Source organism: Plecotus auritus (assembly GCF_963455305.1).
Source record: "Plecotus auritus genome assembly, chromosome: 5".
Classification (NCBI taxonomy): domain Eukaryota; kingdom Metazoa; phylum Chordata; class Mammalia; order Chiroptera; family Vespertilionidae; genus Plecotus; species Plecotus auritus.
Genome location: NC_137776.1, coordinates 154,287,396 through 154,300,793, shown reverse-complemented (window position 1 = coordinate 154,300,793; position 13,398 = coordinate 154,287,396). Strand labels below are relative to the sequence as shown.

Here is a 13,398-nt window from a genome sequence, read left to right as displayed (position 1 = left end):
ATTATTCAGCAATAAAAAGGAATGAAATATCAATACATGCAATAATGTGAATGAATTTTAAAACATACTAAGGAAAAAGGTCAAGTGCTACATACTGTATGATTTAATTTGAATGACGTTCTAGAAAAGACAAACCGTTCATGACAGAGAGCAGATGGGTGGTGGCCTGGGGCCAGGTGGAAGAGGGGTTTGGCTATAAAGGAACACAAGGGAATTTTTAGGGTGCTAGAACTGTTGTATATCTTGATTGATTGGTTATGTAATTACATTATTATATACATTACCCCAATTAATTAAACCATACTCTTAGAAATGGGTGAATTTTATTTTTGTAAATTGTACCTCAATAAATTTCCATTTGCAAAAGAAGTGTATAAACAGTGAAAAGTAATTCTCCCTCCCATACCTGTCCTTTAGCCTCTTGGTCATCCAGTCTTTGCCCCCCCATTTACCTTCTGTAGTGGTTCTTTAGAGCTATATGATGGATACTTGAATAGTTTGAAAATTAGGCTAGAATACTAGAATTCAGATGTCACATTTTGATTACTGAAATCATAAAGATGTTCCCAATATTTTTTGACCATATGCTCAGAAGAACTCAATCTGTTTCTTCGTGTCACTTACTGAATGCTTGCTACGGACCAGCTACTTTGCAAAGGTAGCTCATTCTATTCTCCTCACAATCCTCTGAGATGTGTATTAATAGCCTTGTTTGATAAATGAGGAGGTTGAAGCTTAGAGACTTTAGGTAACAAGTTTACCCACCTAGTAAGTGGCAGAGCTGGGGTTCAAATCCAAGTCTGTCCCAGGCAAACACCGTCTGTGGTCATAAGAGCAGAGAGCAATGTGTTGTCTTGATTTGGAAAGGAGGGAGGGAGGACCATTGGTCAACAGAGCAGCCTGTGTGATTTCACTTCTAATCTTGTAATTGTCTTAGCCCCAAACTTAGAACAACCCACCACCTCTACCTTGATTCCACACCCCTTCAGAGTCTTTGATTAGTACTAGTTCTCAAAACAGGAATATTCTAGTTTGGGGCCTCAGCTGTTTTCAACTTTCTTATTCAAAGAAAAGTAATTCTACTGTAAAAGATAAAGTTTTTTCTTATGTGGGAAATGTCTTTTTCAGTCCACATTAAAACTCAAATTTATTTTCCCCAGTCTGTTCGCTGCAAGAATAGGAGAAGGCTCAATAGTGAAAAAGCCCTTCTGTTACTAGGATCATCTTCTCCTTAAAATAGTACCCTCCAGGGACACAGGCAGGCAGATGTGCTTACATTGGCCAAATGATTAGCTGCAAGAGTTTTAGCAAAACAAATAAATCTTCTGAGCCCTACAGGTCATACACACTCTATTGTTTGGTTCTCTCTTTAGTTGAGTCTGGCAAAGACAGTCAGATATTGGTACAATATTGGAAATGACTTCAGCTTGTAAAGGCAAAGGAAGAAATGCAATGAGATTGCTATTGGCAAAAACATTCTGGTGCTTTCCGCTGTATTGTGCTGAACATTCTCCTTTCTGCCCAACTCCTAAAGCAGCGTGCTACAATAGTGTCAAACTCCAGGAAATTTGTGTCAGAATTCTTATGGCTAGTTGAGCATCCATTCTGAGTGTGCTTTTGTTCATCAGTGGGTACGAGGGATAAGCAGACAGCTGGAATATTTTCTAAATGTAAAGTTAAATCTGTACCTGTAAAGGGTGCCAGCAGCCCCATATTATTGCAATAAAGGTTCCACCAGCCTCTCCAGCTTCCATGTTGATTGCTGAGAGCCAAATGTACTTTTAGTGAGTCACATTGGTAGCTTGAAGACAGTCAAGGCGGATGTAAATAAATATTTACACAGTGGAAATTGGTAACCACTACAAATCAGGGATCTCCTCTCCCTCTAACTCTCCCCCCATCTGTTCACTGCATATATTACTTTGGAGAGCTTTCTAGAGAGGCTTGGAACTGGTTCATTGTCCAAAGCATACAACTTGAGAATAATCCTGTATAATAAAAGCCTAATATGCTAAGTGTCTGACTTTTTGACAGTTCGACCAGTCACTATGACATGCACTGACCACCAGGGGGCAGACGCTCCAACTGATAGGTTAGCTTGCTGCTGGGGTCCAGCTGTTCAGGACTGGACAAGATGGGCCAGACACATCCTGGAGCCCTTCCACGATCCCTCTCTGGCCCCGATCATGCACTGGTGGGGGCCCTCAGCCTGACCTGTGCCCTCTCACAATCTGGGATCCCTCAGGGGATGTCAGAGAGCCAGTTTCAGCCCAATCCCCACAGGCCAAGCTGAGAGACCCCACTGGTGCATGAATCCGTGCACTGGGCCTCTGGTACTAATAATAATCAGTTAAATGAACTGTATAGTGCCAAACCCTGAGTTTAGTGCTTTATATAATTTATCTTGTTTAATCTTTGTAACAAAGCAAGCAAAGTAGATATTATTAGCCCTCAGTACAGAAGATGTCACTGAGAATAAGATTGATCCAATCAGATGGCAAGTAGAGATGGAGTTTGATGCCATATGTGACTACTGAGCCAGTGATCTTACCTCTTCACTCTTTGGCCTTTCACAGCCAGGTGCCTGCCTGGGGCCTCCGTTCCTACTTCTCACCCTCACTTCTCCAAAGCAGCCCCTGTTTTCAGCTGAATCTTACTGCCAACTTTTCAGTTGACTAAAAACAACAAACTCCAAACCAACAGCCCATGGGCAATTATCTTGCAATAGGCCAACTGAGATCTTGACAAGCCTTTCATCCAAGAATGAGAAATAACCAAGGGTTGTAAGAACTGGGTGTCAGCAACAGAGTGACATTTTGGATTGAGACAGTGATTTTAATTTCTTGGTGACATGATGATGGAAGTTATTCTTTTAAATAGAACTCTCTCACCCACTGGGCTAATATAGGTCAGTAATTGTTTGTGTTCAGGGTTTGACTTCAGGGAAGGTGCTAGGCGACCATCAAGCATATGACTGAAACCATCTCCCCAGCATTCCTTCACAATAATACTCTAATACTTGGTGGCTGCAGAGCACTTTAAATTTGGAATCTAAATAATATCCAAAAACAAAAGCCTGTCTATTTGCAAGGCTCCCTGAAGAGGGTGATGGGTGAACTGGATGCTGCCAATGCTGTTCCTGTGGTCACAGCCCGGACCTTGTCATTGCTTAAAAATGTTCCTTTCAGAAAATCCCACCCGGCATCCACATGCTTGCATCCCTCCTCCTCCCCTCTCACTAAATCTGTTTGTTCTTCAGCTGCCTCAAGGCTCCAGGATCCCAGCTGCTTCTGTCTAACAGGCTTCCCTGGCTTGCTTTCCCTGCGGCCTGGAATCCACAGTCAATCTCTATACTGGTTTTCTATCGAGAACACTCAACTTCCTGGATTTTGCTCTGCATTTGCTCTACAATTCACCCCTCTCTTCTGCACAGTGGAGACACATAACTGCCCAATGATGATGGCTTCACTGAAAGCTAATGTCTGGCATCTTCTGAGGCTTGCAGTGCTTTACTCTAGGTCTTTTATTTTCCCAGGTGTCTTCCTTTCCTAGTTCCCTTTTTTGTTTTTTTCTGGCCTCCCATCTCTCCTTTGTGCCTCCATCCCTTCAATCACTGCAGGTAGGACTCTCTTTCCTTTTTCAGAGGCAATAGAGGTCCTTAGATGGGAACTCTCCCTTTCATCTTTAAACTTGTCTATAAAAGTATTTCTTTCCTTCTTTCTTTCCTATTTTAAAAAAGAGCTGCCCTTTCTCCACCACAAAGCTAAGTTCTCCCACACCATTTAGTTTTCCTGATTGTTTAAAAACATAAATGTGATGATGCCTTTTTTTTTTTGCTTGAAACTCTCCAGATGCTTCCCATTGCATCCTGATTAAAAAGCAAACTCTTTATTGTGGTCTTCAAGAAATGTTTGTACTAAAACAGTATTTCTCACTTCAAGCTGCACCACAGAACTTTAAAAATAATCATGCCCAGTCACCTCCAATAGATATTCTAATTTCCTGGTCAACAGCAGTTTTAAAAAGCCACCCAAGTGATTTCTTACCTTTCTTGAGGCACCTCATTCCATTCCCAGCTTTGCTCTCCACCTAGACCCCTTCCCTCCACTCATCACAAACCTCAGGTTTCAGCTTAAAGGTCACCATCTATGGGAGGTATGACCTGAGACACTTGCTTCTACTCCAACTCCCCGTGATGGAAAGTCACAGGAATAATGACTGTGTGACTTACCGAAACACTAAATAAGTTCTGCTTGAAACCAACTTAATAACAAACTATAAAATAATGAGATGTATGTGCATTACTTGTGGGAGTTTCCCTCTATACATTGTCCAAATAGTCTCTATGGTGTTTTTGTATATTTAAAATATGAATTATGTTAATAGTGAGTGCCATGGCAACCCACGTAGAAAAACCAAAGAAAAAGCAACTCATTCCTGTGGCTTAACTCTGAAATTAATTTTGCACAAAGAGCTGCCTGCATGAGTGTTTTTCTATTGAAATAAATCATGATTAATTCAGTTGGATTTGATCAAATACAGGCAGAGAATTTCTTTTCTTTCTTTCTTTTTTTATAGAGTGTATCAAAATGAATTTAGGTGTAAAAGCTTCCAAAGACCAGTTTCCATGTAAATGAGAGGCCAAGGCTCTGACCCCTTGGCTGGGAGAGTGTTATTGATCCACAATTGATGGAAGGGCATAGATTTTTTTCATATGGGGTTAAGTCCTGCTTAATAACGGTCCTAAAAAGAAGATGCCCATCCGCAGAGTTACTGGGTCATCATCCTCTTTTAGCTCTGCCAGAAAGGCCAAGTAGCTGCAGAGCCCAAGTCTCTCCTTCCTGGGCCGGCCACACATATGGGATTCCTTAGACATGGCAGCGTCATGTGCAGGTGACCATGACCCATTAGCCAGTGTGTCACAGTGTCCGTGAAGTAGTTGTCACTGCCCTGAATACAGGGCAAGCTCTCGGCAGCAATATGGGGAGCCAATTAAAGAGCAGTCTCTCAGGGATGCCGGTCAGGCTGAGGAAGTGCTCTGTCATGTCCAATGAGCTAGTTGGTCTGTCTATCACTGGTGGCTCCCTTTCTGGCTGAGTTGGCTATTTCTTCCCTAATTAAACACTGTGTTTTTCCTCTCAGGGAAAGGAGGAATGGTTACCGCTGGGCTGAGAGGAATGGTGTTTGCTACAGTCCCCAAAGATGTCTATGGCACTGCTAACCCTATTCAAGGACCAGAGAAAAACCATTTTAACTAATTCCTGGAGTTGTTAACAGCAAACCTCTTTTAACTCAGCTTCAAGTAATTTCTTTGTTCTACAATAATTTCTTTGTTCTATGCCTGGTTTCTGACTCTTTCAAGCCATGTGGCCTGTCACAGTCGCCTCATGAAGCATAGAGGATCCTAGAGTTTTGAAATTTTAGTGGCATCTTGGGCCAGTGGGAAGGGAGATATTTACTCCCTTCAGACCACCTGAAACTACAGAGGATTAAAATTGTAGGTGATTGGTGAATCGCCTCCAACCTCGTCTTTCTTTTTCCTTTTTCCTAGGGAAGATGAGTGAGTAGGTGTCCCTGGCAGGGGTGTTTATACAGTCAAAAGGAGAGAGCACTAAGTCAGGTGGCAGTGAAGATGGGAGTTTTCCAGTTTGGGTGGTAGATGTAAGTTTCATTAAACATGTCAGCTGGTTTTCAACAAGATTTTGAGATTTTCTTTATTTTATTTATTTTTACATTTTTAAAAATTGTTTGAAGTATTAAAAATAGTAGTACATATGTCTCTTTTTTTCCCCCATTGACCTCCCCCCACTCTCCCCTTCCCCCCAGTACATGCCTTTACCTGCCCCCCCCCCCAGTGTCTTTTATCCATTGGTTATGCTTATATGCCTGCGTACAAGTCCTTCGGTTGATCTCTTACAGCCCCCCCCGCCCAAGATTTTGAGATTTTCAAATGTATTCCCTAACCCCTTCACTCCCCTTTCTATATCTGCTTTCTTCCTAATGTGGCCTCTGCATCATCCCCTCCTTAGCCCCCATTCATGGCCACTGTCTCATCCAGAGTTCTAGATCATCACCTTCTCCTCCAAGCTCCCAGTCAAACCCACCCATCCTGTGGGGCCTTATTAGTGACTGGCTTTTTGTTAATTAAATAAATTACTCTTGTTGAGATACCAGATATGAGTGGAAAAGGTGATCTTTTGCATTGTAATAGGGAACACTATTGTTTTATCTCATGGAAGGAACACACAGTGAGAACCCAGGTTTGGGGGCAACCCCAAAGGAGGGAATTTTTAGCAATCCTCCACAACTTCCAAAGAGGATAGTGTCTGTTCTTGTAAAGGACTGTGTGTCCTTTTAAACAAGACAATTCGTTTCCGTTCAGCCTTAGTTCAGGCTACAGAAGGAAAACTGCAAGCTTTTAGAAATTGGTTTTCCTTTTGATATATCAAGAGTTGCTTGCCATTCTTTGGTTCAGGCTGGTAGAAGCTTCTTGCCAAAGGTATTAAAACGTTTTCATTTTCCTCTACATTTTAATCAGGTGGTTTGAATGAGGAGGAGAAATCTGAAGGAATGCAGCCATCCACAGGCTAAGAGCCCTCACAACCACCCATATTATCTTCAGGGAGAGAGATCAGTTCCTCTTTCACAGCCCCAAGCTCATTACTTGTGCTATATTTACTCCCCCTTTTCCCCAGCCTCCCTCCTGCTCATCCCTTCCACCTTACCAGACTCATTATCTTAAAATCTGCTACTAATCTTTTCACTTCCCAGTTCAGAAAGGCATTCCTGGCTCTCTGAGTTGAATGCAGATACTTGACTGACTTCTTAGAACCCCCATGGTAATAATGTTGGCAACTACCCCTTGTGCTGCATTTGCTATGTGCCACACATTGTTCTAAGCACTTTACACATATTAATCCATTTCATTTTCACATCCATAGAGACAGGCACCATTTTGTTCCCATTTTACAGCTGAAAAAACTGAGGTACAGAGAAGTTATACTTAAGATCACAAAGCTAGCAAGAGGCAGAATGGGGATTTGAACCCATGAAGAGTGGCCCTGGGAGTACATCCCCTTTAATACCACAGTTCCTGCTTCTCTAAGGTGGGTCCACATTCCTTTCCATACTCCTTTTTTTTTTTTTCTGTTTGCTTATTGCATATTCCATGAATATCACACTGTCTTGATTACAGTAGCATTATAGTAAGTCTGGAAGTCAGATAGTATCAGTCCTCTGACTGTATTCTTCTTCAGTATTGTGTTGGCTCTTTTGGGTCTTTTATCTCTCCATATAAACTTTAGAGTCTGTTTATCAATTTCCACAAAATAACATGCTGGTACTTTTATTAGGATTGCATTGAATCTATAGATCAAGTTGGGAAGAACTGACATCTTGATAATATTGAGACTTATTATCTATGAACATGAAATATTTCTCCATTTATTTAGTTCTTTGATTTCTTTCATCAGTTTTATAGTTTTCTTCATATAGATCTTATACATGTTTTGTTAGATTTATACCTAAATATTTCATTTTTGGGGTGCTAATGCAAAGGGTATTGTGTTTTTAATTTCAAGTTCCACGTGTTTATTGCTGATATATAGAAAAGTGATTGATTTTTATAGATTAACTTTGTATCCTGCCATCTTGCTATAATCACTTATTTGTTCCAAGAGATTTTTGTTGTTGATTCTCTTGGATTTACTACATAGTCAATCATGTCATCTGTGAACAAAGGCAGTTTTATTTCTTCCTTTCCTATCAGTATGCCTTTTCTTTTCTTGTCTTGACTTGTCTTGTCTTAGTGCATTAAATAGGACTTCCAATACAATGCTGAAAAGGAGTGGTAAGAGGGGACATTCTTGCCTTGTTCTGATCTTAGTGGGAAAGCTTCTAGTTTCTTACCATTAATGATGGTGAGATGTTAGCTATATGATGTTAGCTGTAGTTTTTTTTTTTAAATATCTTTATCAAGTTGAGGAAATTTCCTTTTATTTCTGTTTATTTAGGAATAAACATTTATCATGAATGGGTGCTGGATTTTTTCAAGTGTTTTTTCTGCATATATTGATGTATCATCTGATTTTTCTTCATTAGCCTGCTGACCTGGGCCCATTTTTTTTTTTATGTTGAGCAAGTTGTGCATACCTAGGGTAAATCCCACTTGGTTGTGATGTCTAATTCTTTTCATACATTGTTGAATTGAATTTGCTAATATTTTGTTGAGGATTTTTGCATCTATGTTCATGAGAAATATTAGTTTATAATTTTCTTTTAAAATCTTTGTCTGGTTTTGGTGTTAGGGTAATTATGTTTCATAGAATGATTTAGGAAGTATTTCCTCTTTTTTCTATCTTCTAAAAGAGATTTTAGAGAATTGGTATTATTCCTTCCTTAAATGTTTAGAAGAATCAGTGAACCCATGTGAGCCTGATGCTTTCAGTTTTGGAAGGTTATTAATTACTGATTCAATTTTTTAAAATAGATATAGGCCTATTCAGATGCTCTATTTTTAAAAAATCTATTTTTATTGATTTTAGAGAAGAAGGGATGGGAGTGGGGGAGAGATAGAAACATCAATGATGAGAGAGAATCATTATCAGCTGCCTTCTGCATGCCCCTACTGGGGACTGAGCCCACAATCCAGGCATGTGCCCTGACAGGAAATCAAACCGTGATCTCAGGATTCATAGGTCGATGCTCAACCACTGAGCCACACCAACTGGACAGCTCTTTCTTTCTTTATGTAGATTCAAGTTCTCTCTCTTTTAAAAAAAACCATATTGTTATTGATTTCAAAGAGGAAAGGAGAGGGAGAGAGAGATAGAAACATTAATGATGAGAGAGAATTATTGATCAGCTTCCTCCTGCATATGCTCCTGACCTGAATTAAACCCGGGAGCCTTCAGTCTGAAGGCCTACACTCCATCCACTGAGCCAATCTGGCTAGGGCTAGATCCAAGTTCTTGTCCAAGATCCTGATCATTTTCTATTTCTCTGAAGAATTTATTTTAACATTTTATGCAAGGCAAGATGCTTTTTAGGATCATGTCCCAAATAAACTACTTCTATTAAAATCCATGGCTTAGTGTCTGCTTCTAGGAGAACTCACATGAAGACAGTTAATTGAAAAAAAAAATGCTGTTGAATAGATAGGCTTATAAATTGTTTTTAATACTTTTTTAGAATGTAGTGGACTATACATTAATAAAAATAAACAAATAGTAGTATTGACTTTTATCCAGCTCAGTTTTTGTAACTTTTAGTTTTGAAATAATTTAAAACATAACAGAAAAGTTATAAGAGCAGCACAGAAAAGCCTATGCACTTTTCACCCAGTTTCACATGTGCCCTTCAGACAGATGACTACTTTTGCCTTATCATTCTTCTGAACCTTTTGAGAGTAAGGTGTAGACATGGTGCTCCTTTCCCCCTATGTACTTCAGTGTCTGAATTCCTGAGAATGAAGGAATTCTTTTTATAGTCATAGTAAACTGATCAAAATCAGAAAATCAACATTGTATGATACTGCTATCTAATCTCCAAACTATTTAAAATTTGCTAATTATCCCAATAATGTTTAATAGCATTTTTTCTCCCTCTTGTCTAGCATTCTTTCCAGGATCATGCCTGCATTTAGTATCATGTCTCTAGTCTCTTTTAATCAAGACCATTTTCTAGTCTTTTATGACCTCAACTTTTTTGAAGAGTACAGGCCAGTTATTTTGTAGAATGTCCCCCCATTGGATTTTTCTATATCTTCTCATGATTACATTAAGGTTATTCACTTTTTGGCATAAATACCTCCTCTCCTCACTATATAACAGGAGGCACTATTACTGGAGATATTAACGTTGACCACTTGGCTAAGCTATTGTCTCCAGGTTTATCCACTGTAAAGTTAATATTTCTCTATTTGTAATTCACTTTATGAAATCTCATGACAAAAAGTACTATATAAAGCAAGATGGAGACATGTCAAAGGGTCACAGGAGCAAGCTTGAAGGGGCTTCCCCTCACCAAATCTGGGGCAATGTTATTGTTAAAAAAATTAAAGTAATCGATTTTAACCCATTGCATAATATAATAAATAATCCATGAGTTCATATTCATTTATAAATAAATAAGTGAGAAAATAAATGGAGTAGAAGGAAAAGTTCTTTCTTAGGGTAGAATTCCAACTGATAAAAGAATGATTGAAGATGCATATTTAGCAACCATTATAATAATAATCAATTCAGGCAAGAATCATTAATGCATGCTGAAACATCCATCAATGGCTTAAAATCATGTTGACCAATAATTACATAATCGAGCTCACTCTTACCAGGCAAAGGGCTTTACTAGGGCTCTGTAGGGAATCCTAAACAGAAGCCTATGTCTTTCTTAGACTTTAAATAGCCTAAGATCTAGTAGAGAAGATTAGTGTCCACTAATCATCATAACACAGAGAAGAAACTCATGGTGTATCATATAAAATGAAGAGGAAAAATGGAACTATCCAAGAAAGAATACTAGACAAGGAATACTCAATGTGTCTGACCCAGTGTGGTGAAGTTTTTATATTGTCCTTCAGATGCATGCCATCCCAACATCAGATGTTTTCAAGGAAGAAGAAAACAGGCTGCAGAACTGGGGCTGATGAGTGAGGAGGGAGAGAAACGTTTTTGCAGGCAGCTGCTCCTGTGGTCTCCAAGGGAAACAGTGCTAGAAACCGCAACAGAAAAGGAGGGGAAAGGCTTTGGATTAGCGCAGATGGGTCATTCTTCTATCAGGTGTCCATATACAGGTGGTTACCTGGACTTACTCAGTGAGATGGGATCATGGAGAAAATTACAGTGTTGGCATATTGGTAAACAACAGATTTTAATTTTCTTTCTGGATTTCTTGGGCAAAAAACTCTCTTTTTGGAAATTACTTCCCCCATTATCCATCAAAGCCTGAATACATTGCTCTCCCAGGGCCATAGTGCAATTTTCTCTTTTACATAGCTTACAGATATGAGTCACAGGGAGAGGAGAATTATATTAGCTATTGGGGTCTGTGTACTCAGAGCATGATCAAAACAGTTCAAAAGGAGCTTCTCAGGCCGGCGCTCACCCAAGAGGAGCCATGTTCAGTTCTAGTGCCAAAATTGTGAAGCCCAATGGCGAGAAGCCAGACGAATTCGAGTCCGGCATCTCCCAGGCTCTGTTAGAACTGGAGATGAACTCTGACCTCAAGGCCCAGCTGCGGGAGCTGAACATCACCGCGGCCAAGGAAATTGAAGTTGGTGGTGGTCGGAAAGCTATTATCATCTTCGTCCCAATTCCTCAACTCAAGTCTTTCCAGAAAATCCAGGTCCGACTGGTGAGCGAGCTGGAGAAAAAGTTCAGTGGGAAGCATGTCGTCTTCATCGCTCAGAGGAGGATTCTGCCGAAGCCAACTCGAAAAAGCCGAACAAAGAATAAGCAGAAGCGGCCCAGGAGCCGCACGCTGACCGCTGTGCATGACGCCATCCTGGAGGACCTGGTCTTCCCGAGAGAGATCGTGGGCAAGAGAATCCGCGTGAAGCTGGACTGCAGCCGGCTCATCAAGGTGCATCTGGACAAAGCGCAGAACAACGTCGAGCACAAGGTTGAAACTTTTTCGGGTGTCTATAAGAAGCTCACAGGCAAGGATGTTAATTTTAAATTCCCAGAGTTCCAATTGTAAAGAAAAATGACTAAATAAAATATTCTCAGTAAAAAACAAACAAACAAACAAACAAAAAACAGTTCAAAAGGAAACAATAAAGCAAATCATTCTTTATTTTGGCTGATTGAGAAAGCTTCCAAGATCCCTAGTCCAAGTCCCTATTTCAAAGTTGTCATTGGAACCTGGTTCAGATACCTGCCCCAAGATCCCACTGTGGTTGTGAAACTTCAGCCAGGGTTTTACTGGGAGCTCAGGACTGGCTTGGCAGGAAGAGAAATTAACCAGGAATAGTTGAGACAAACCAGACCATGATGGACTTGACTGTTACCAAGTAGTCCAGGAGTCTAAATTACAGGGTCCACAGAGGACCTATCCCACTTGGCCTCCTTCATATTTTCTATTGCTAGTCATAAGATCTGGCTTTTGGGCACATGATCCCTGCAAGATCTGTAGAAAGACAGGGAGTTGTGAGCCCAGTTGAGCAAGTTGTGGTAAAGGACTGGGCTCCAATTCACTCAGGGAAGGTGGGGTACACTTCCCCATCTTAGGGATTAGATAAATAATTACTAATTATTTCAATAAAATTACTTACCGAGTGACTTTTACCCACCAGGCATTAGATCCAAATGCTGCTGTGCGGGCATAGTTGGACCCATGGGTCTACACCAGCCTATGGCTATAAAACCAACTGCAAGCACATTTAGTGGTGAGGAAGCAACCAGGGACCAGCATTGTTGGCATCACCTGAGAATTTCTCAGAAATGTAAATTCCACCGAATCACAAATTCTGGAGGTGGATCCCAGCAATCTGTGTTTAAACACGTCCTGTAGGTGATTCCAACGTATGTTAGAATTTGAGAATCACTGGTCTACCTTGATGATGTTTGCTCAGGTCTTGGGTGAGGCTGAGAATGCTGGTTCAAGGTCTTATGGGGTGGGACTAGGGAAGGCAGGGATTATAATATCCATTAGGGTGCTGGTTCCATAGCACATTGCTGCATCATAAAGCTTCTTGGAATTCTTATAAAGACTCTTCACTAATTTCTGGTATCCCTAGATTTCTGAGTTGAAGGCAGGAACTGCAACCCTTTTGAGCAAACCTGGGACCTGGGAAGTTAACATCTGGAGGCAAAATATGTCCAGCTGATACATTTTTGCCCTGATCACCCACATTCTCCCTAAAAGAAAGGAGTGGTTTGTTGGGAAACTGCTCTTGGGTATACTGGCAAGGACCAAGCACATAAGGATAATTCTGGGGATTATGTAACTCCCCCCTCTTTCCTTTGACTCTTCATTCTTTTTGATTTCTGGAAATCTGTCTTCTTAGTCATGACCAGTGCTTGTAGATTTAGGGATTACAAGATTTCACAAGGTATATTTCATTGAATGCTAGTCCTAAGGGAAGCCCCATGGCAGTGCTGCACACTCAGTCCCCTTTTTTTATGTCACAGAGCATGTGACTTAATGGCTCTATGAAATTTTTCATTTACTCATTCAATAAGGAGTTATTTACTAGTAGTGCCTACTCTGTACTGGGTACTATTCTGAGTGGACCAATAAAAAAATACCTCTTGCCGAAACCGGTTTGGCTCAGTGGGTAGAGCGTCGGCCTGCGGACTGAAAGGTCCCGGGTTCGATTCCGGTCAAGGGCATGTACATTGGTTGCGGGCACATCCCCAGTGGGAGGTGTGCAGGAGGCAGCTGATCGATGTTTCTCTC

At 40.6% G+C, this 13,398-nt stretch overlaps 1 protein-coding gene across 1 annotated transcript; it reads left to right on the top strand.

Annotated features, from left to right (window-relative positions):
• Positions 1-11,089: 11,089 nt before the first annotated feature.
• On the top strand, positions 11,090-11,697 carry LOC308248621 (small ribosomal subunit protein eS7-like; the record flags this gene model as incomplete). The annotated part of the gene is made up of 1 exon (XM_080668754.1): positions 11,090-11,697. The coding sequence occupies exon 1, from the start codon at positions 11,116-11,118 to the stop codon at positions 11,695-11,697; it is 582 nt and encodes a 193-aa protein (XP_080524880.1). The 5' UTR covers positions 11,090-11,115.
• Positions 11,698-13,398: the final 1,701 nt, after the last annotated feature.